Here is a 23,436-nt window from a genome sequence, read left to right as displayed (position 1 = left end):
CCTGCGGAGCAAGCGCCATTACCATCAGGCTGCGGCTCTGCCAACCTGGAGGAGGAAAGTGATGACAGCGGCCAGGGGGGGGCGCTAATGGCTCAGATCCGTCAGCTCGAGTCCCCAGTTCACCTCCAGAACTTCTCCTTCGGCGATGATATGCCAGATGACGACCCAAAGAGAAAGAAGAGAGCCAGGAAGACCAAGGCGTCTGAGGAGGTGAATCTGGTGTTTCGTCCCCTCCCTGTTCCCTCTGGGCGGGCAGCAGTGCCAGCCTGTCGTGTAGGCCCCGTTACCCAGCCCAGCACGAATCCTGCAGTGGACTCGGTGCCAGGGTGCGGGGAGAGTGCAAAGCCACGTTCCATCATGGCGCAGAGCACCAGCCTTGTTTGTAGTAGCAAGGATGGTGCAGGGAAGGCATCGGCCGAAAGGCCGGACAGTGAGGGCGATCCAGCAGGTCCTGGTACTGTGCGCTGCCCCCCAGTGGGAGGGGGGGGTGGCCCGGTGCCAGGGGCAGTGGCGGTGGCTCCTGTGGCCCCCAGCGCTGTGGCTGCCTCTAGCTCCGGTGAGCAGCGGCAGTGTGATGGGGCTGCTGGGACTTGTGGTGCGGCGCCTCCCAAGCGTCTTGTGCAGCCTGTGGGAAAGGGTGCAGGAACAGTGTTATTTTGTATTGGTGCATCTGACCCTGGAGATGACCATAAGAGACTGTCCGGAGTAAATAAAGACAGGAGGCCTCTTGCATCTAGTGAGCAGCAATGCTCAAACCTTAGAAAAACTGCTGGACAACAAGGGGTTAATGCCAATGAGGCAGAGGGCACAAGTAAGATCGGGGTCGGAGCTGCCTCTTCTCAGGCTGTATCAGCTATGGAGGTAGCTCTACCCCCAGTGCCCAGTGACGCCGAGGCAACCCCAGGTCCTCCTGGCCCAGCTGGTGTGAGTGATGCAAGGAAGCGAGGCAGTGATGCAAGGAAGCGAGGCAGTAATGTATATAGTGTGGTGAATGTGGGGGTGGTGAATGGCGCTGAGGGGGATCCTGGTGTGAGTGCTGGTCCATCTGCACCCCCAGTGGTGGCCGCTCCCATAAGGAGCTATGCGAGTGTCACCGCTGGGGCAAGTGGGGTTAACTCCTTGTCTCCTGGCTCTGGGAACAGCGTTTTGCAAAGGCGTCTTCTGGAGGCTCTCAGGAGAGGGGAAAAGTCAATCACTGTAGAGGGGAGAGATGTTGATCTGTCCTTCTGGACAGACAGGCATGGCCTGGCAGCCTTCCAAGAGAAAAGGGGGGGAGAGACTGTATGGTCTTTACCCACAACCGGGCCCGGAGCTGCCCGTAGGAATGTGGTTCGTCTTCGCTGGAGGGGCAGTGACGCATGCCCACCCAGGTCAAGGGTGGTGGAGCTCCTCCTGAAGATGAACTTCAGGGCTAGTGACATCTTTGCCCTGATACATCCTTATGGTACTCCGGAGTTCGATGTCAGCTTTGTTCGGCCGGAGGGCTTAGAGCTCTTCTGGTCGAATTATGAGCTGGCAAAGAACGAGCCCGCATGGCGAGACTTTGCTGTGCAAGCAGTGTCTCGCCAAAACACAGTCAAGAAAGTGACCGTTTTGACCCGTAACGAGTCACTTTCTTGCATGGACATCATGACTTGGCTCAGTCGTTATGGTGAGGTTGTACAGGTACCTCAGAAAAACCGCGATGAATTTGGCATTTGGTCTGGGGCCTGGACCTTCATGATGAAGTTGAAGTGTTCAGGCGGCACAGTCGCCCACATTCCCTCTTCAGCCTTTCTTGGGCGGGACAGAATCCTGATTTTCTACCAGGGGCAGCCGAAGGTCTGTCACAGGTGCGGTGACCCCACCCACTTTAGCGCCAGCTGCCAAGTGCAGAAGTGCGCTTTGTGTGGTGGGCTAGGTCATCTCGCTGCATCCTGTAAGGACATTAGGTGTAACCTGTGTGGTGAGCTCGGTCACCCTTTCAGCCGTTGTCCTCGCTCCTTTGCCAATGCGGTTGTGACCCCAGTGGAGGAGAGCCAGGAGGTTGCTTCTGCTGGGGAAGGTACCAGCAGAGGTGGAGGAGCTGAGGGGCCTGTGAAGAAAAGCAAGAAGAAGTCGCCTTCTCAGTTAAGGCGGCTTGAAGCCAGACAAAAAGGGAGAGAACTGGGGAAGCCTCAGGTTGCTGGGGTGACCCTTGGTCCTTCCTCAGAGGCTGGTCATGCTACTGAGGCCCTGAGGGATGATGAGTTGGATGAGGAGGTCAGGAGGATGGAGCGCGAGAAAGGTGCCATGTCCTCCACGTCCTCCCATTATGAGAGTATGGATGAGGATAACAGGATTTGGCTAGAAAATAAGCGCAAGCAGAAAAAGAAAAAGCGCGGCGTATCTAAGGTACCTAAGGAAGGGAAAACTTCCTCCCCTCTGGTTGAGCTTTCCAACCAGTTCCTCACCCTCGATGAGATCGCCTCCTCGGAAGGAGAGGCTGAGGGTGGGGTTCTGGAGGTGGCGGCGGAGCAGCCTGCAGGGGGCGCCGAGTCTCTATCCTCTGGGGATGCTGGGTCCTCAGAGTGGGAGACTGACTCAGAGCCAGGAGACAAGGACGAAGGAGAGGGTGGTCCGGGTGGGTCCTTGGGGGCCAGTAATAACATGGACACCTCAATTTCGTTAAAAAGAAGTTGCCCCAATTCTGAAGGGAAAAGGGAAAAGGGATCATCCTCAGAGGACAGTAGAGGGAAGGGAGTTAGTAAGAAAAAAGCCGTCTAACTCAATCACTCATGATGGCGGCACCCACTCCGTTGACGCTGGCGTCCATTAATGTCGCCAGCATTAAGTCTGATGCGGCTAGATTTGCGGCCTTTGATTTTCTCGGCCGTGTTGAAGCCGACATTTTATTTTTGCAGGAGACCAGGCTGCCAGATTTGGCGGCCGTGTTTAAAGCTAAGAGGGAATGGAGACACGGGCCTTCCTATTGGTCTCTTGCGGCCGAGCCGTATAGCGGAGTGGCGGTCCTTTTTACCGCACCGGTAGAATGCCGACGAGTTATTGAGTTAGAAATGGGGAGGTGCCTGATCATGGATGTCCTCATGAAGGGACAAGAACTTCGCCTAATTAACATCTATGGTCCCCAGTCCAAGTGGGACAGGAAGTGTCTCTTTATGAGGATCAAGCCCTACCTTTTTACAAGTCGGCAGGTGGTCTTTGGAGGGGACTTCAATGCTGTCACGAGGTCCCAGGATAGGGGAGGTTCCAGAGACAAGCTGACTTATGATAGCGTCGCTCTTAATAGCATAGCTAGTGAGGCTCGCCTGGTGGATGTCCACATCCGGCACACCCCAGGCCACGCGGGGTTCACCTATTATAGGGGTAGCTGCAGGTCTAGAATAGACAGGTTTTATTTAAAGGAGGAAGCCATCTCTTCAGCAGTGTCCGTTGTTGAGGTGGAGTTCTCCGACCACTGTCTAATTTTGTTTTCTCTGAATGTTACAGAGACCCCCCGGATGGGAAGAGGCTACTGGAAGCTCAATTCGTCTCTCCTGGAGGAAGCGGAGATCAGACAATCCTTTGAGGACTTTCTTCAGAGCCAGGTACCATTGCTGGGCCTTTGTAGCAGTAAGTCAGAGTGGTGGGAGATGCTCAAGAAAAGGGTGGCGAGATTCTTCCGCCAGCTCTCGAGCCTCAGGAGCCTGGACAGGTACCGCCTGTATCAGGGCCTGAGGAGGAAACTCGAGCATCTCGTCTCGACTGGAGGTAGTCGTGAGGACATCTCCAGAGTGAAATCCTTGCTGAAGAGGTGTCAGTACGATAGACACGCATCTTTGGTTTTTGAGAGGGATTACGGGAAATACCGCTCGCCCGACCCTTACAGAAACTGCAAGATGTCAGTGAATGGTAAAGTTGTCACAGGACTGGTTGACAGTACGGGATCCCTGAAAAGGTCCAGATCAGGGATTCTGGAGGTCGTCAGATCCTTCTACTCGCACCTCTTGGGCAGGAAGGATCTAGATCGGGATGTGATGTCGGCTTTCCTGGCTGAAACTGTCCCTGAGCCAGGAGTAGACCCCTCTCTTGATGTTTTGACAGAGATGATTAGGGAAGAGGAAGTCAGCCGGGCGATTGAAGGGCTCGCCCTCAAGAAATCGCCGGGTCCGGATGGCTTAACATCTGAGTTTTATAAGACCTTTAAGGACGCCTTGGTTCCCCTCTTGACTGAGGTATTCAATGAGTGTCTTTCCTCGGGCGCTCTGCCGAAGTCAATGAGGAGGTCTGCCCTGATCATCCTGTCAAAGGGTAAGGACCGATCTCGTATTGAGAACTGGCGTCCCATAGCGCTTCTCAATGCGGACAGAAAGGTTTTGGCAAAGGTGCTGTTTAATCGGCTGGTGCAGTTTGCACCCCGGCTCCTTTCGGGGACCCAGCACTGCTCTGTTCCAGGCCGCAGTACATTTAGTGCTGTGCTTTGTGTCCGGGAGGCAGTGGAACAGGGCAGGGCTGGTAACTGGAAGGGGTACTTGCTGTCCTTGGATCAGGCAAAAGCGTTTGATCGGGTTAACCACGAGTACCTCTGGTCTGTCCTTCTGAGGTATGGCCTGCCGGGTGGGTTTGTCAATTGGCTGAAAGTTTTGTACGCAGGGGCAGAGAGTTTCCCGCTTGTGAACGGTTGGATTGGCCGCTCTTTTGAGGTTGGGTCTGGTGTTCGCCAGGGTTGTCCTCTGAGCCCACTACTGTACGTGTTCGCGATTGACCCATTCCTTAGGAGGGTTGATCGTGGGCCGTTGGTGGGAGTCGGGATGGACCGGGCAGCACCGGAAGCCACTCTAAGGGTGGTAGCGTATGCTGATGACGTCACTGTTTTTGTGTCCTCGAGAGGGGAGGCGCAATGGGTGATGTCAGAGGTTGACCGCTACTCAGAGGCTTCTGGGTCCAAGATCAACCGGGATAAGTGTGAGAGTCTCTGGCTGGGAGAGGGAGGTCCAGGCTTTGATCTCCCGGACACTCTTCCAGGGCCCCAAGACTCTGCCAAAGTTCTCGGCATCGAATTTAGCCAGGGGGATTACCCCATGCAAAACTGGGACGGCAGGCTTAAGATCGCCGCTCAGAGGGTGGACCAGTGGAAGGGTTGGTCTTTGACCCTCAGAGAAAGGGTTAATCTGATCAAAACTTACCTGCTCCCATTGCTGATTTACCTGGGCAGTGTGTGCATGTTGCCAGAACCCCTCTGGACTCGGGTCTACAGTCTGTTCTTCCAGCTGTTATGGGGGAATAGGCTGAACCTAATCAAGAGGGAGGTTACTTACCGCACGAGGAGACAAGGAGGGTTGTGTATGGTCAACCCTGTGGTGTTCCTAGTGAATACCTTTCTTAAAATCAATGTAGCAAACCTCTGGAAAGAGAGGGCTCCTCCGTGGGTATACTCCTGCAGGGGATGGTTTCGGCCTTTCTTCCAGGAATGGGAGACAGGAGGACAAGTGAAGGATCTCCGCACACCGCATGGGCATCTTCCGGCTTACGCTACCCTGGTTCTGAAGGTGATTCGCCGGTGGGGTCTGGGAATGTGGGAGATCAGGACCATGTCGAGGAAAATCCTTGACAAAAGGGTTCTGTTTGCCCGTTTCCAGAAGCCTCTGGCCCTCAGGGATTGCCCAAGTCGGGATCTTGGGGTGGGTTTGAGTTTATTGAATTCCATCAGGATCCCCTTGAAGTTTTGGGACTTGACTTGGCGCTGCTTCCATGGAAAGCTGTGTGTGAGGGACAATCTGAAGTGTAGGAGCTCTGAGGAAAGGGGTTGTCCCCGGGAGGAGTGCGGTGGCCTGCTGGAGAGCATGGACCACTTCCTGCTTCAGTGCCCCTTTAACACAGAGGTGTACAACCGGGTGGGCGCTTCCATCCATTGGCCCGGGTTGGCTGGTCTCTCCTATGCGGAGTGGGCCTATGGAGCATTCAGAGGCCTGGGTGGCCGGGACCGCTGCACGTTATTCCTAGTTAGTCTAGTGGTTAGGTACCACACGTGGAACGCACGGTGCTTAGTTTCGACGCAGCGTAAAATCCTCCCGGTGGATGAGGTGGTTAGGAACATTCTGGGTGACCTGGTGAAGGTGCGCTCTCTGGAGTATGAGGGGCTGGGCACGGGGAGGCCTCTCTCCTTTGGAGGGGGTTCTCCTTTAGTGTCCCTTAGTCTGTCATCTCCGCTCCTGGTGTTGGGCTGAAGCTGACACTGTAGATTTTTGTTTTGTATCTGAGGTTATAGTGATGTAGGGGCTTGCAGGCGCCGAACCTGGGCTTTATGTGGTTTTGATATATGTTGATATGTTTAATGTGTTTGTATCTTATGTACAGTGTGTATAGTTATATGTAGTTATAGTTCTTGTGTATATAGGTTGGTTGGTTTTGGGGTGTTGGTGTTAGGGTGTTAGGTTGGGAGGGGGGTGGACTGGACTTGGACTGTACGATCCTGGGCACTGGTCTGGACTATATAACGCGAACTTTGGACGTTAGACCAGTGTCTGGGGGGGGAGGGTGATGGGCGTGGGATTTAGTTAGTTATATTTTAGGTTATTTTATGTTATTTAATGTTATTAATGTTACTTCCGTTATATTCATTGTTATTTCTGTGTTTATTGTTTATTTATTTATGTGTATTTTGCTGTGTATTTTGATATAAAAAAAAAAAAAAAAAAAAATTAGGTGGTGGGACTGGGTGAAGGTTTTGTTTGTTTTCATGCTGAGTGCGTGGTGAGTGTGTGGCTGGGCCAGGAGGTTTTGTAAGTTTATTTTCGTTTATATTTGTTCTTTTGTATTTCTTTTGCCAGAAGTTATGGCTTTATTTATGTTTATTATTGTTATGTTTTTCACTTTTATATAAAATAAAAGATTTACAGGATGTAACTCAGGATCAGTACAGGATAAGTAATGTCATGTATGTATGCAGTGACTGCACCAGCAGCAGAATAGTGAGTGCAGCTCTGGGGTATAATACAGGATGTAACTCAGGATCAGTACAGGATAAGTAATGTCATGTATGTACACAGTGACTGCACCAGCAGCAGAATAGTGAGTGCAGCTCTGGGGTATAATACAGGATGTAACTCAGGATCAGTACAGGATAAGTAATGTCATGTATGTACACAGTGACTGCACCAGCAGCAGAATAGTGAGTGCAGCTCTGGAGTATAATACAGGATGTAACTCAGGATCAGTACAGGATAAGTAATGTCATGTATGTACACAGTGACTGCACCAGCAGCAGAATAGTGAGTGCAGCTCTGAGGTATAATACAGGGTGTAACTCAGGATCAGTACAGGATAAGTAATGTCATGTATGTAAACAGTGACTGCACCAGCAGCAGAATAGTGAGTGCAGCTCTGGGGTATAATACAGGATGTAACTCAGGATCAGTACAGGATAAGTAATGTCATGTATGTACACAGTGACTGCACCAGCAGCAGAATAGTGAGTGCAGCTCTGGAGTATAATACAGGATGTAACTCAGGATCAGTACAGGATAAGTAATGTCATGTATATACACAGTGACTGCAGCAGCAGCAGAATAGTGAGTGCAGCTCTGGAGTATAATACAGGATGTAACTCAGGATCAGTACAGGATAAGTAATGTCATGTATGTACACAGTGACTGCACCAGCAGCAGAATAGTGAGTGCAGCTCTGGAGTATAATACAGGATGTAACTCAGGATCAGTACAGGATAAGTAATGTCATGTATGTACACAGTGACTGCACCAGCAGCAGAATAGTGAGTGCAGCTCTGGAGTATAATACAGGATGTAACTCAGGATCAGTACAGGATAAGTAATGTCATGTATGTACACAGTGACTGCACCAGCAGCAGAATAGTGAGTGCAGCTCTGGAGTATAATAAAGACAGTAATTTAGGAATAGTGCCAAATAACTCATGTTATGCATACAGCTTGCTTGATCATTACAATGTATATTTTTTGGATACATTTTGTAAACAGAGAGATAGTTACATTATTACAGTCTGATCTACTCAAGAGTCACTGACTAAGAAAGGAAAGTGAAATGAGATGCCCTCGCTATGATAATCACAATAAATGGCTTTCACAGAAGATTAAATGCCTTTTCATCATCAGTCCTCCTGCTACTTCCACCCTCAGAGTTCTATCCGGATGTGTCATTTCTTGTACTTTTTTCCCAAGGTCCGATACATTCCCCAATCACAGATTGATCTCCAACTAGACAATTAAGGAGACGTTTGGCAGAGTTGTCTCTGAGTTTTTACTTTCATCGAAACTCCCACCAAAATGGACACCGTCAACATGCTGTGAGGTTTTATTAAAATATAATAAAGCAAAAGACCCCAGCTGTCCGGCACAGAGCGAACATCCAGGAGCCGAATCTCCAAATGATACGGCATGAAATATGATTACGGTGTATGAATCGCATTTCAGCCGCTTTCTTTGAAGAGGCCACTGGCTTGTGCAAGGACCTCAGACTGATCAGCATTCACACCCGGCACGGTCCCACCATCCTGTCTACATCATTGTCAACCACATCATGACAGAGAATGGGGAATGTGCCGACTGAAGGACTTAAACTTACAACTTCAGCTGGTGGTGGAGATATGAAGACTACTAGAGAGTTAAGAGAATTTCCAGTTCCCTCAAAATTTGATAGGGTTGAGAGACGTTCAATATCAGTATCAGTACCAGTCTTCATGTTCACTTAATTGGGACCAGTCATGGTCAAAATTTTAATGTCCAGGATTGATCAACTTTCTTATTTTCAGAGAGGACCATCAACAACATATAGGGGGTCATTTACTAAGGGCCCGATTCGCGTTTTCCCGACGTGTTACCCGAATATTTCCGATTTGCGCCGATTTCCCCTGAATTGCTCCGGGTTTTTGGCGCACGCAATCGGATTTTGGCGCATCGGCGCCGGCATGCACGCGATGGGAATCAGGGGGCGTGGACGAATGAAAACCCGACGGATTCGGAAAAACTGCCGCATTTAAAAAACAGAAAGTGTCGTGGAGCTTGCACTTACCCTTACCAGGAATAGGCCGGTGTACTTGAGTGCGTTCCGATGCTCTTCAGCTCAGCAGCACGACCTGGTGGACGTCGGAGGAACTACCTTAATGAATCCCGGGCCGGACCCGAATCCACCGCAGAAAACGCGCCACTGGATCGCAAATGGACCGGGTAAGTAAATCTGCCCCACAGTTTTCTTCTACATGAAGTTCAAGATTTTTTGACGGACAACCGAACCGCTCAAGAAAATGGGAAAACACCACCTCTTGGAAAAGACCCTCCCTTATCCAGACCAGATTTCACATGACTTATAAGTTCCACCATTTATTTTGCGTAATAGTTTTTATCGTTGAGCAGATCACATTCTTCGAAGACCACTCAAAGAGGCTTCATGGCCGGTACTGTCAAAGGGGTTTCCTGGTGTATGTACTAAGACAGTGATGGCGAACCTTTTGGAGACGGAGTGCCCAAACTACAATCAAAATTAACTTATTTACAGTGAAGTGGCAACATGTCATTTTAAGCAGTAACTTATTGCTACCTGTACTACCACATACAGTTGAAAGAAGGAGGGCAAATCGGAATCTTGTTGTAGCTTCCCTCCATGGTCTCTCTGTAGAGAAAGAATGGAGGGTTCAGCAGGATGACCACCAAAGATAATGCAGTTCTGACAACACCTTTTCACTTTTCCCGCAGTTCCAAAGTTCCTGGGACTGCAGGAAGATTTGGTCCTATTTGGTGAATTCTGTCCTGGGGCGAGGGTCTGAGTGCCCACAGAAATGGCTCCGAGTGCCACCTCTGGCACCCGTGCCATAGGTTCACCACCACTGTACTAAGATAATTTCATTGATGTTGTGAAGACAATTGGGATAGTGATAGTTGGTCCAGGAAGACCCCATATCTGGTCATTTCAAAGAGGTTTCATGATAGCAGCTCATGTCGAAAAGGTTTCACAGTATTGTGTCCTTTGTTGATCTCATCAACAAAGTGAGGACGTTTAATGATAATGCAGGTGGTCCTAAAAGACCACTTTTCTGGTCATCCCAAAGTGTTATCATTGGCTCGTCATGTCAATAAGGTTTCTGTACGTCGATGAACTCATCTAGGTGGTGTAGACATTTGGGGATAATACTGCTGGTCCTAGAGGAGCACTTGTCTAGTCAATGTGGTCAAACAGATGGTCCCGTCAAAGAGATTTCACGGTAAAGGTCCTTTGATGAGTCTCTTGTTTCGGCACACTTCTGATGGCAAGAGCAGAAAACAAAAAGATCTTTGAGAAGATGGAGCCCAACTGTCCAGCTTTACGGACAAGTCTCTTCATAATGTGGTTAGAGATCATGGTATCTGCACCTTCTTCAAACAACAACATGAAAAGGTCTTTTTCTGAGTCTAAAATATATAAATTTTTCACTTTCTTTGGCGATCTTCTCAAGAAGACCCAAGGGTGTAGACCACTAGTTTGAAAGAGTTGAAGAGAAAGGACGATGACCAAAAGCAAGATGGGTATTTAGTAATAAGTAGACCAAAACAGACCAAAACAGAAGACATCAATACTCAATCATCCATTTAGACCTTTTTTGAGATGACAACTCATGGATGGTCTTCTACAAGCATGATCTCCATGTAGAAGATCCTAAAAGGTGAGGAACATGCATCACTCCCACAAAAGTTGTGTAATTCTAAGAACATGCCGTTCCATAAAACAGGAGTTTCTATGTCTGAATGTTGTCCTGTTCCTGTAAACATGGGTTGTCCAGAGTAAAAGGTCATCTGCTAATGAATTTACCAAAAACTTTGAAGAATCTCGCTTTGTATTTACTAGAACTGAGAGTGATTGACGGAAAAGAATGGGGGACGAAGAATGTCTAAAAAAAAGCAATGTTATCGTCCTGGCTGATCTGAGCTGCTCAGGGCATTACTAATCGTGAACACAACACAAGTTTGACAAGTCCTTGATCATCAGAAGGCATCTACAGAGGTGGAGCTGTACAAGCCTTATGTAAAGAGACTTGTGCTAATCACATGCTGACATCTTGGTCAGTAGCGCACTGTCAGAAGGTTGGAAGGAGTCTTCCTCGCTGGGATTGCTGATAGGTATTCCACCCTGACAAGTACAATTCTCGACGCGCTCCACTGCTCCGCTTCCCTTACAAATGAGACATCTGTGGATTCCTTGTGTGTTTTCAACTGGGCCGATTTGGCTTTGCAGACTTTCCATAAGACTGAAATGTGTAGAGCACCGGCCGAATTCCTATAAGTTACTCTCACATATGTAATATCTGACACTAAAAATAAAAGGTTCTTTCAATATCCACAATGTTGGGACTCTAAGGGGAAATGACGATAATCTGGTCTGAAAACCCCAATATGAAGTCATGTCCATAAGCTGGAGGTCAGTGTGGGACTCATCCCCAGAGGTCCAGCAGAAGACATTCTCATTTATAGTTAACAACTACCAAGAAGCCATGGAAATAACTACTGGGGAAGAGATCACAGAAGCTTCTATAGAGCCCAAAATATGGCCAACTATATTCACTACACATTGCAGATAGTGAGGACCATAGAGGAGTGCGGAAAATTCAATAACATGGTTATCCCTGTACTGTGACATCCCTGTGTGTATTATCCCTGTACTGTGACATCACTGTGTGTATTATCTCTGTACTGTGACATCACTGTGTGTATTATCCCCTGTACTGTGACATCACTGTGTGTATTATCTCTGTACTGTGACATCACTATGTGTATTATTCCTGTACTGTGACATCATAGACCCCAGAACAAGGCAGCATTGAGAAGGTGCCTCCTGGAACATTCATAGCCAGAACATCTGCAAGTAAACATCAGTATAATTCATTTACTGTGAAGCTGTGAACATACAAATACCACATGTTTGTCTTGTGGATTAAAGAGCTAAATCATCCGTCCCCAGATCTGACCATGTACAAACTACACGAAGACAATTATTACAGTCCCATGTTAAATCAAACAGTAATAGTCTTCAAAAGGGAACGCGGAGCACAGGAAGGGGCCCTGGATACGCTCCCTATAACTTATTACTAGAAGGATTTGTAGACAGATGGACGCAGAATGAAGGGGAGAGCACAAGGGGCGCGGGAAACCCCATATACATACGACTATGCAATAAAGTACAATTCAAAATGGCCACTTTCAGATTGTAAAGGGTAAGTATACATAATACATACATGGTACCCCATGGTCCACTACAATCGTCACCCATAGAGATGAGCAGTCTAGACTTTCGCACCCAGATTCGCCGTAGGACCCGGATTGGCGGGCGAATAGTCAAACCTCAAAACTAGCCATGGCAATGATTGGCCAGTGGCATCAGGCCTCATCTCTGGTCTCCTAGCAAGTCCTCAAGGCGCATTGGGTGTTAGTTTCAGAAAAGGCACCCTATTACCAGCCCTACAGAACACTACTCTTCTCAGAGAGAACACAATACTTAGTACTTATTCAAGCACCTAAATTAGACCTATTCTAGGAGTTTTGTGACACCATCATAATTCTAATATGTTCCTAGTGCCCTTACTCCACATTATGTCCCTATTCCTCAGAAGGTTCTCGTCACCCATTAAAATTGGGGCAAGACCAACTTTGACTGGGACTCCGTTCTCCTAAGCGATTCTACCTTTTTGGTATGTATGTACTTCAGGTGATTTTAATGCCAGCAGCATTTAAAGAGTTAACACCTGCGATCAGTGCCAGCACCGTTCATGGGTTTTCATTAGCAAGGGTTTGGGAATGATTCCCGGATCCAACCTGCATTGTCCCCGGAACCAACCTGAACAAAATTTTGAGGTTCGGGTTCAGCAAAACTCGGTCAAACTTTGGCCAAACTTTGGTAGCTAAGAAAGTCTATTTCCTAGGGACTGATGAGGACCCCAGTCCTGCTTACTCCATCCTGAATATTCTGCATGTAGGAGTAGGGCGGGGGTGGGGGCACATAAGGCTATACGTAAAGCATCCATGGGGTTGAGGGTATCTGTATCTAATGAATCCATAGGTGGTGAGGGGGCTTTATATAAAATAACCATGAGGGGCTGCTGATGATAAACTAGGGAATATTTTAGGACAGGAAACTGTTTTAGTTTCTGAATTTTTAATCCCGCCATGCGAGTTCACTGGAAAGGGGCCGACTGAGGCTCTGCCACCCAGGGGCCAACTGCAACCTGGAGCCGACCCTGTGTAGGAGGGTCAGTTTACCTGCACGGGGGCCGATTTACCCATAATGCAACCTGCACAATTGCTTTGATTTGGAGCTGGGATGCAGCCGATTCTCACATTACATTTGTGAGAATGAAAGTTGAATGAAAGTTAAAAGGAAATACATTAATGATAAACACACATCTGCCATAAACAGGGAGAGATGCATCTACAGGGTAAGAGACGAGACAACAATATTGTAACAATTATAGTCTGACTGTACACTAACTACATGGTGGAGCCTACCACAGCCCCATCTATTAAGTCAACCAGAGATCTCCATGGAGAAGACAAAACATAACACAAACAGCGCTCCAGGACGTTGGATTTGGAGCACAGCGAGTAGTGACGTTCTGCAGCCGGTCTGAAATCACATACAGAAACGTACTCAATGTGAAACATCGAGTCACTCATCAAACCCAGATTGCAAAAATTTGATTTTCACCGCATCAAAGACAAGTCATATTGTAGCAATTGTCTTCAGGAAGTGCAATGATTGTCATCGTGCCCTTCCAAGTTTCCACAGTAGCGAATGGAAGCCTACGAAACCCCTTATCCAAAAACTCAAGTAACGTGCCGTTACTACACTCAAGTTCCACTTACAGAGTTTAATGCAAACTAGTTTTATAGAAGATTTATAGGGGGTTTCAGATGTCATATTCCTGATGCCGTTGATATACGGAGTATGAAGCCTCCTGCTTCTAGCTCTGTCCATTGTGCAGATTATGGTGCCAAGAGTAAGCCAAAACAGCTTATAGGGGTCTGACACCAGGACCAAATCAGTTGAATTATGATGACCTATTTTGAAGGTAGGTTCCACACTGATCATAAAAACTGTGGTTCTAAATGTAGTGGGACTGGCCCACCGGAGAATCTGAGGATCCGGAGTAGGTACGACAAATTGTCTATAGGATTATGTAGGGTGGGCCCCTAAGACGCCAGAACTACCACTACATACTCGTTCTTGTAATTGGTGTGGGTCCTATTACTAGGGTGTCTAGGGATCAGACACATTGGGGCACATTTACTACCCATCCCTTGCGCGATCCCCAGGTGTGTGTTGTCCGACGATAAAGGACTCCAGCGCCTTTCACTAAGATTGTGCGCCCGATATCCTGCATGTGTTGCTTCCCGCTCAGGTGTAAGTACTTGATCTTGCAACACAAATTCAAATGTTAAATCCCGCGCTCAGTCTGGCCCGCCAACCCCTTTCCCCGCCCCCCGATTTGCGTTGCACGAAAGCCGGGGTGTTTTGCGCCAAAATCCAATAGCGTGCGTCACAATCTGCTTTTAAAGTGCTAATCGTCAGAATATCCAGCCTTCTGTGCGGTCCACGGACCCTTAGTGAATGAGCCCCATTATCTAGTTATGTTTCCAAACTTTAAAGGAGTTGTTCCACTGCAGACTTTTATATTCTATCCAGAGAATAGGTGTTAGATCACTGGGGGGGGGGGGGGGTTCTGAATGTTGTGACCCCAAACAATCAGGAGAAGAGGAGGTTGAAAGTCCCCTTTAACCTCCCTGTTAATGAGGCGTCAGTATGACCGGGGCTCCATTAACTTCTATGGGAATCACAGTCATGATTGCTGGTGGTCCTGGCAGCCGAACACTTCTATGACCAGGACAACCCCTTTAAGGAGAAAACGAGTTGTGATTTTTTTTGGAGGAAATGTCGAAATGTTCACCATGAACACAAGCGACTTGTCCTTAACATAATACGGTGACCCTCTAAATTTGGCTAATCTGGATTATCTTCCTCCTCACAGGCACTTGTACATTCATGGGGCGGCTTAATCCCAAACAGATCCATTTTCATCCCGCTCTCGGCTGGCGTGCCCAGTGATCTGTGTTATATTAATATTACATTGCAATGCGATCATGAAAAAACTATGAAGTCTTGGCTGCGCTTTAATGCTGGACTTCGGCTATTATGTGAAACTCCCACCTCCCCAAATCCCGAGCGCCATTTTATCAACATAATACGAGCAGATACATATTGTTCTCCTGCCAACAAGAGAAATCTCCTACAGCTGTTTCTTAATTTTCTTGAAATCACATACAATGGGGTCAGGACTGTGCAAGTTCAGAGATTTTTCCAACGTCGTCTCTGCAGCCTCAGGTTTAAAGGGATACGGATACGTCTAAAGGCGCGGATAGATTTCTACTTTATTATTGGATTTATTTTCAGGAATTAAATGAAAAATGATTAGTCTGTGCCGAGATCTGATTACGCCACATATGTACATATATTGTACTCGTATTAGTGGTAGTCAAATGGCTGAACCAATAAGAAATATAATATTACAGCAATTTCTCCTCAGGCAGCAATAACACTAGATGCACAGTGTTCTTTAAATATCACTTAGATCTGCAATCTGTTAAAGGGGCGGTGAACCAGTAGAATAGTATCTGATCACTGGGGGTCCAATCAGGGGGATGGGATGCTGACAGTTCCCTGAAGACCCCAATACTTAGAGCTTGACTTGCCCCCCAATCGCTTTTACATGTCTGTCTCGTAAGCCGCCCCATAGCGGACAGTCTGAAAACGCACACCTACAGTTTGTATATTGGGGCAAATTTACTGGTGCTGTCGCGATCCCCGATTTGGCCGGTCTGACGAGGATGATTCATGAAGATCGTGCGCCCGAGTTCCTGCATCCATCGCTTCCCTGCTCAGGTCCACCGGAGTTCACCTTCTTCTTCCCAGTGCTTTTAAGTGCGTGTCTTGCGACACAATTCTAAATGTTCTAAAATCTTGCACGTTGTCCGAATCTGTCGGGTTGTCCGATGGCCTGCCCCCTGATTTCTGTCGTGTGCAAGCTGGCGACGATGTGCCAACATCCGATCGCATGAGCCAAAATCCCCTGTTAAATATGGCGCAAAACGGAAAATCGACGGGAAACCTGACGAAAATGCGCTCTGCGGACCCTAAGTCACTATGGATCCCAACAAAGGGATTCCCAGCAATCAGACATTTCTATGAATAGTGGGTGTCAATCACGACGCATCCCCTTTAAGACAGCAATACACATTATAACATATGGTTGCTCTACTGGAACATCTGGGTGGCTCCCAAAAGAGTGAGAGACTTTCCAAAGTTCTGGAAAAGCAGAGCGCCAGCGCCATTGCTACCCATATAGGATGTGAAAACCATAAAGGGGGCCAAAAACTTTGACGTCTCTCTACTCATCTCTCAAGTAATTTTATTCAAATCTGCCAATATCGGGCCTACTGACCTATCTGATCTGAGGAGAGACATATATTATACTATAATAGGTTGAATAGGGCAAAAGGCAAAATCTAACAAGTAAATTAGACCCTATTACCAGCAGCAACCAATAACAGAGCAGGGTTGATTTCTCCAGTGCAGCTTAAAAAATGTTAGCTGCTTTCTGATTGGTCGCTATGGACAACGAGGCCTTTGGTTCAAGGACAGCCCTTTTTAGTGGCCAAAGACTCACAAGCCACTGAATTTTTTGGGGTCGATCATGCCCCACAACTATTTGGGAAGTAACACACCCATTTTGTGAGTCAAGCTACTATAATGGGATGTTGTCTGGAACTTTAAAATGAATCCCTGTTTTTTGGGATGTTCCACAAAAAGTTAAAAAGGATTACCGAGTTACTGGGGCAGGCTCAGCCCTTTGTGCAGTCATGTCTTTGTAAATTATGTAGAGGACAAGTGATTAGTGTCGATCATAGAGGTCAGACCCCCAACAACCAATCACTGATGGCCAATCCTAAAGTGTCACCCCCCTTTAAATCAACTTGCAACTTTTGCAAAATCCTTCACCAAAATGTTCTACTTTTTAACGAAACAGGATATTTTTTATCCTTGCTTCACCCCTTTCCTCCCATCCGTAGCATTAAAAAAAATCAGATCCTCCAGGCACGCAGCTTCTTACAAAGCAGCAACATCTTTAGGGGAAAATCTCTGGAAAATTGGCTCATCAAACCCGGGAACTGTCATAGTGCGGCCTGAAGGGAGACCTCGAGTCAAGCGCAGATTAGGGATGTGCACTGTAACAAATTGATCTACCTGCAGCCGTAGGAAGATCACAGGGAAGCCCTGGCGCTGAACGTTTTGGAGGCTGCATATTATATCTTATTAAATCTCGGGTTTCATTCATTATTTTAAGATGCAGTGAAAGGAAACTCTTCAGCAATTACTGCAATCTATCACCGGGCTCTTATGAACGCTTGTAGTCAGGTTCAAAACAAGAAGAAGAAGAAGAAATTGCGCTCTCTTTCTTTAGGAGAGATTAGACGGCTTAAAGGGAATCTATCATTAACAAACACTCTAATCCCATTTAACTTTAAACACGGCCGTAATTAGAGTCGTCTATTCGGCGAGGATTGGCTGAGCTATCCCACAAAAGAGATGCTATCATTCCATTCACATGTGTAAGGGAGAGGTCACCTTTAAAAGGGGATGGTGTTCTTTGAACTTTTGTTTCACCGCTTATATATATATATATAGATATGTTGCATTCATTATCTTGGACAGTTCTATGCTCCGGAGCTGAATTCACAATTCTGCTGGTTGCTTTTTTGGAAATTTGTAACAGGTTTGTGGGAGACAAATAGTTTTTCTTATATCAGTTTGCTATTTTGCACTTAGCGTATATACTTTATGCATTCCAAAACAATGGGGCACATTTACTAAGGGAAGGCGGACTGCATTTTCGTCGGGTTTCCCAACTTTTTTCGTTTTGCGCTGCATTTTACTGGGGTTTTTGGCACACGCAATCGGATTTTAGGCACCGACTTTCAAGGGACACAAATCGGGGGGTGGGCCGTCGAACAACCTGACTGATTCGGACTGAGAGCGGAATTTAACATTCGAAATTGTGACGCAAGCCCAAGCACTTACATGCACCGGGAAGAAGAAGGTGAACTCTGTCAGACCTGAGCGGGGAAGAGACACATGCAGGAAATTGGACGCACGATTTTAGTGAATCGCGGCAGCTCAGAATCTTCGTCGGACAATGCACCTCGGGGATAGCGACGGGACGGGTAAGTAAATGTGCCCCGATATGTCATGTAAAGATATTAAAGGGGATGTTTGGGATTATTGTATCCCAATAAGAGTTTTCTTGTGAACGCTGAATGGCGCTGGATGATCGTAGTTCAAAATTTTAGATCAAAATTTGTTTATTCTTATGAATTTAATATCCATAAAAACAATAAAATTATGAGAACAACGCGTTTCCCGCTTGGACCAAGTGCTTCTTCTGGTTTAAATATACAAAGTCACATTTTATACAGGCGGTCCCCTATTTAAGAACACCCGACTTACAGACGACCCCTAGTTACAAACAGACCTCTGGATATTGGTAATTCACTGTACTTTATCCCTAGACTATAATAATCAGGTGTAACAGTTATCACAGGTGTCTGCAATTAATCTTTATTGTTAATCCTGGTTCTTATGACAATCCAACATTTTTTAAATCCACTTATCACAGAGACCAAAAAAATTCTGTCTGGGGTTACAATTATAAAATATACAGTTCCTACTTACATACAAATTCAACTTAAGAACAAACCAACAGAACCTATCCTGTACGTAGCCCGGGGACTGTCTGTAAAGGCTACGATACAGCTCTCAAACATGGTTGCACGTGTTGTGTCCGTTTCCTGGTCGGGATTATATCATGGCGTCGGCATGTGACCGCTGCATCCTATCACTGGTCCCATCATGCTGGACCGAGGACGAAAGAGCAAGCTTAGGATGCATTCTTTGGTTAATTCAATAGCCGTGGACAATCCCTTTAATGATATCACAAAATTGTATTAAGCTCTCACCTATTCTTCTAGTTCAAAAACTTTCTAGCTTTTCGGTTGCTGAGATCTCCTGATATACACTTAGTTCCTAGAGATGCCAATAATTGACCACAATGGGGACCCAAACAATTCCCTAAATCTATCAGAAGTTTAAAGCAGTGATGATTTGGGCAGTATCAGACCTGAACCAGAAAGTTGGAAACAATTTTTCATGTTACGCAATAGTAACTTTTTGTTAGCTCTCAGTACAAAAGGAATCATTGACGAGTTCAGCTGTGAAGCATGCAGAATTGTGAGTGCAGCTTTGGACTTAAAGGAAATCTACCACCAGGATAAAGGATTGTAAACCAAGCACACTGACATACTGGTGAGTGCCCCCTCTGGTAGGTTCTGCTTTTCTGTTAGCTTCTTAGGACCTTATTTTTACAAGAAAAAGATTTCACAAATTATGCAAATGAACCTCCAGGGCTCCAGACTCTATAGATGTCAATGGAGCTTGGAGCCCCGAAGGCTCGCCTGCATAATTTTTAAAACCTCTTTTTCTTAAAAACAAAGGCATACAAAGCTACAAGTAGAGCAGATCCTGCCAGAGGGGGCGCACACCAGTATGTTAGTGTGCTTGGTTTACAATCCTTCATCCTGGTGGTAGATTTCCTTTAAATACATCCTGTAAATGTTACATTAGTCCAGCAGGGCACCATATATTTCAACAGGCCTGTACTCATCGGTTTACAGACCAGTAACACAGACTTTACTCAACTCAGTGGTGGTTAAAGATGGACGTCCCCTTTGAAAATTTAGATCAATAATTCCAAGTCATAATTCGTACACGACCTCACAAGTAGCAAGTATCCACAAAAACATAAAAAAGTTAAAAGAACCTTGTAGCTGCACAAGCCCTGGCATGCGGCCCCGGGCCTAAATATAGGAGACACATATCATGACATAAAGGTCAAATGTTATCCAATTCCACCGCCGTCTTATAGACTTCACTTCCAGAACATCTCCAAAAAAAATTCTCATATCCTTCCCTTTAGCAAAGAGGTCATGGACCCCTCATCAGTTCTGACATGAAACGTAACCAGACAGCTCAGACATACCTCGATAATCCGGTCGTGAATCTGAAGTCCTCCTTCCTTGGCGGCCGGGCCGCTGTCCACTATTTTTGAAACAAAAATTCCTTCGCTGGAGGGTCCATCTTGGTTGTCCTGCAAGAGTTTAAAAAAATAACAATAAAGCAAAAAGTTGTGTAAGGGGAATTTTTTGAAAATGTGGATGTTGGTGTCAACAATTTAGAGTAATGTGAGACGGACCGGTTGCTAGCGATGTGTTACGTGACAACATGGTATAGTATATCCCTAGCAACCAGACTATGTATCAAATTACTCATCTGTTCCTCCTATAGAGATATTCTTAAAAATCTTACAGTATATTAAAAGAAATCTACCACCAGGATGAAGGATTGTAAACCAAGCATACTGACATACTGGTGTGTGTCCCCTCTGGCAGGATCCGCTCTTCTTTTAGATTCTCATATACCCGTTTTTTTTTTGCCCGTCTTCTTGCTTCTCTAAGAGACAGTTAGAGAAGACAGAAGACGGCGCGGAAGCCAGAAGAGGACCCGCGCGGACATCGAGGGAGCAGCGCTGCACGTCGGGGCCACCGGAGGGTGAGTATATAAGTTTTTTGTTTTTTTTTAATGCTGGGCAAGCTGTATACTACTGGGGGCTGTGCTGTATACTACTGGGGGCAGGCTGTATACTACTGGGGGCAAGCTGTATACTACTGGGGCCAAGCTGTATACTACTGGGGGCAGGCTGTATACTACTGGGGCCAAGCTGTATACTACTGGGGGCAGGCTGTATACTACTGGGGCCAAGCTATATACTACTGGGGGCAAGCTGTATACTACTGGGGCCAAGCTGTATACTACTGGGGGCAGGCTGTATACTACTGGGGCCAAGCTGTATACTACTGGGGGCAGGCTGTATACTACTGGGGGCAGGCTGTATACTACTGGGGGCAAGCTGTATACTACTGGGGCCAAGCTGTATACTACTGGGGGCAGGCTGTATACTACTGGGGGCAGGCTGTATACTACTGGGGCCAAGCTGTATACTACTGGGGGCAGGCTGTATACTACTGGGGGCAGGCTGTATACTACTGGGGGCAAGCTGTATACTACTGGGGCCAAGCTGTATACTACTGGGGGCAGGCTGTATACTACTGGGGGCAGTACTGTATACTACTGGGGGCAGTGCTGTATACTACTGGGGCCAAGCTGTATACTACTGGGGGCAGGCTGTATACTACTGGGGGCAGGCTGTATACTACTGGGGGCAGGCTGGCTACATACTGGGGGGGTCTGTGACCAATGCATTTCCCACCCTCGGCTTATACTCGAATCAATAGGTTTTCCCAGTTTTTGATGGTAAAATTAGGGGTCTCGGCTTATACTCGGGTCGGCTTATACTAGAGTATATACGGTAAGTAAGTGTCCCTGGTTTATCATGCTGGATTTTTTCCTTTATAATACACCTCAACTGAAGTGAATGAGGTTGTGTCCTAGTTCTTTCAAAAGTAGATGTCCAGGGAAATTCATAAATGGAGGATCCTGAGGATGGTGAAGGTCCTGGAAGTCGGAAACCCACTGATTTGAGGAGCAATGGCATACAATAACTAAGTCTGATTGGGTTGATAGTAGTCAGCATGCACACAGCCAATTTCTATTCACTTCCTGCGGGATAGAGCTGCAATACCAAACACAACCTATAAGACAGAGGTGGCGCTATTTTTTTAAAGAAAACTTTTTGAAGGTGGAAATATCTAGAACATTAGAGGCAGGAAACATGCCCTATACTAGTGTAGTGCCAAGGGAGAGTCAGTGCAAATAATGAAAGGGTGTAACTATAGGGGGCGCTCAATAGAAGAAGCCAGTGTTATACATTACAAGGTATCCATTATACAAATCTACAAGGTTTGCAGTGAGACCTCTCTCGCTTCCTGGCATTTGGGATGCCCTATCAGCATTGGCATAGTATAGAAGCTGGCACGGGTAGGAGCTTATAAAATCATTTCAGCATGAGATAAGCGAGTCGTGTATTTTCGGCATTGGAATAATTGTATAATGCGGAGCCCGGGGCCGGGTGTCGGGTGTCATTACGGCTCATCGAGGCGCGGCCTTTACGCTGATTTTATGCGCCAAATGTCATATTTTATGCACATTTATATGATAAGCAGTGAGATAAAAGCAGAACGAAGATCCAGAATATTACATCATAGATGATGACATCACTCAGTGCTAATTGTGAATGGTGACCTCATTAGGCATGGGTAATGATTATCTAAGGGGTGAGTTCACCAGCATTGTGAGGGTTTGCCCTATGTTATCACCAATTCCAGCTCACATAATTGGGGCATGCGCCATGTCCTTGACCTGTGCACCCTGCAGGCTTCTGAATATATGACCCCTAACCCTAGATTATCCATATAGTTTGTACATACATGCCCTATGCTTTCCATTCCCTCTGTGCTCTAGCCTGCCCCCAGTGTTAGAGGCAAGTCACTTTTGAGTTCTTTTTGTACTAATCTTAAAGGAAATCTACCACCAGGAAGAAGGATTGTAAACCAAGCACACTGACACACTGGTGTGCGCCCCCTCTGGCAGGACCTGCTCTACTTGTAGCTTTGTATGCTTTTGTTTTTAAGAAAACGAGGTTTTAAAATTATGCAGGTGATCCTTCGGGGCTCCAAGCTCCATTGACATCTATAGAGTCTGGAGCCCCAAAGGCTCATTTGCATAATTTGTGAAACCTTTTTCTTGTAAAAATAAGGCCCTAAGAAGCTAAAAGAAAAGCAGAACCTACCAGAGGGGCCACTCACCAGTATGTCAGTGTGCTTGGTTTACAATTCTTTATCCTGGTGGTAGATTTTTCTTTAATCTGGGCCCCAAGGTGACATCTACATTAGGGTCCCAATCTACCATGCGCGGTGTATAAACCAGATGTTGTAGTAGAGGACCAGGGTGTCAGTGCACCAGCACCCCCATAGTAACCCTCTCCGGCTTATAAGGTGCAAGTTTTCTCATGTTGAGAATTAGTTTTTGCTATTTTTATTAAGCTTTTGTTAAACTGGAATTTCTTTTGGAATTCGTTCCAAATCAGAGTTAATGCCGGGACTTTCTGAATCAAGCTGGACAAAAGCCGGACAGGAAGAACAAAGCTTAGGTGTAGCCTGGGTGTTCTCTCTATAGGACAGTGGTGGCAAACCTATGGCACGGGTGCCAGAGGTGGCACTCAGGGCCCCCTCTATGTGCACCTGCGCCATCACCCCAGGGCAGGGTTTGCCAGACAGGTCTCAAGACCTCTTGCAGTCCCAGGCAGCCCAGGACCCTAGAAGGAAGCTACAATGATAATCCAAACTTCTTCTCCTTCTT

The 23,436-nt window shown here is 46.7% G+C and overlaps 1 protein-coding gene and 1 long non-coding RNA gene across 6 annotated transcripts in view; both read right to left on the bottom strand.

The window, feature by feature from the left end:
* LOC140104586 (uncharacterized) overlaps window positions 1-23,436 on the bottom strand; it is a 344,594-nt gene that overhangs the window by 186,914 nt on the left and 134,244 nt on the right. The window lies entirely within an intron of this gene.
* Window positions 1-23,436, bottom strand: part of PDZRN3 (PDZ domain containing ring finger 3) — a 203,760-nt gene that overhangs the window by 153,879 nt on the left and 26,445 nt on the right. For all 4 annotated transcript variants that reach the window (XM_072128171.1, XM_072128172.1, XM_072128173.1 and 1 more), the window contains one exon: window positions 20,102-20,209. In XM_072128171.1, the coding sequence (XP_071984272.1) occupies window positions 20,102-20,209 (108 nt within the window). The remainder of the gene's footprint in view (window positions 1-20,101; window positions 20,210-23,436) is intronic.

This window comes from Engystomops pustulosus, chromosome 10, assembly GCF_040894005.1.
Source record: "Engystomops pustulosus chromosome 10, aEngPut4.maternal, whole genome shotgun sequence".
In the NCBI taxonomy this organism is placed as follows: Eukaryota; Metazoa; Chordata; class Amphibia; order Anura; family Leptodactylidae; genus Engystomops; species Engystomops pustulosus.
The sequence above is the reverse complement of the archived record's forward strand: the minus strand, read 5'-3'. Positions and strand labels throughout refer to the sequence as shown.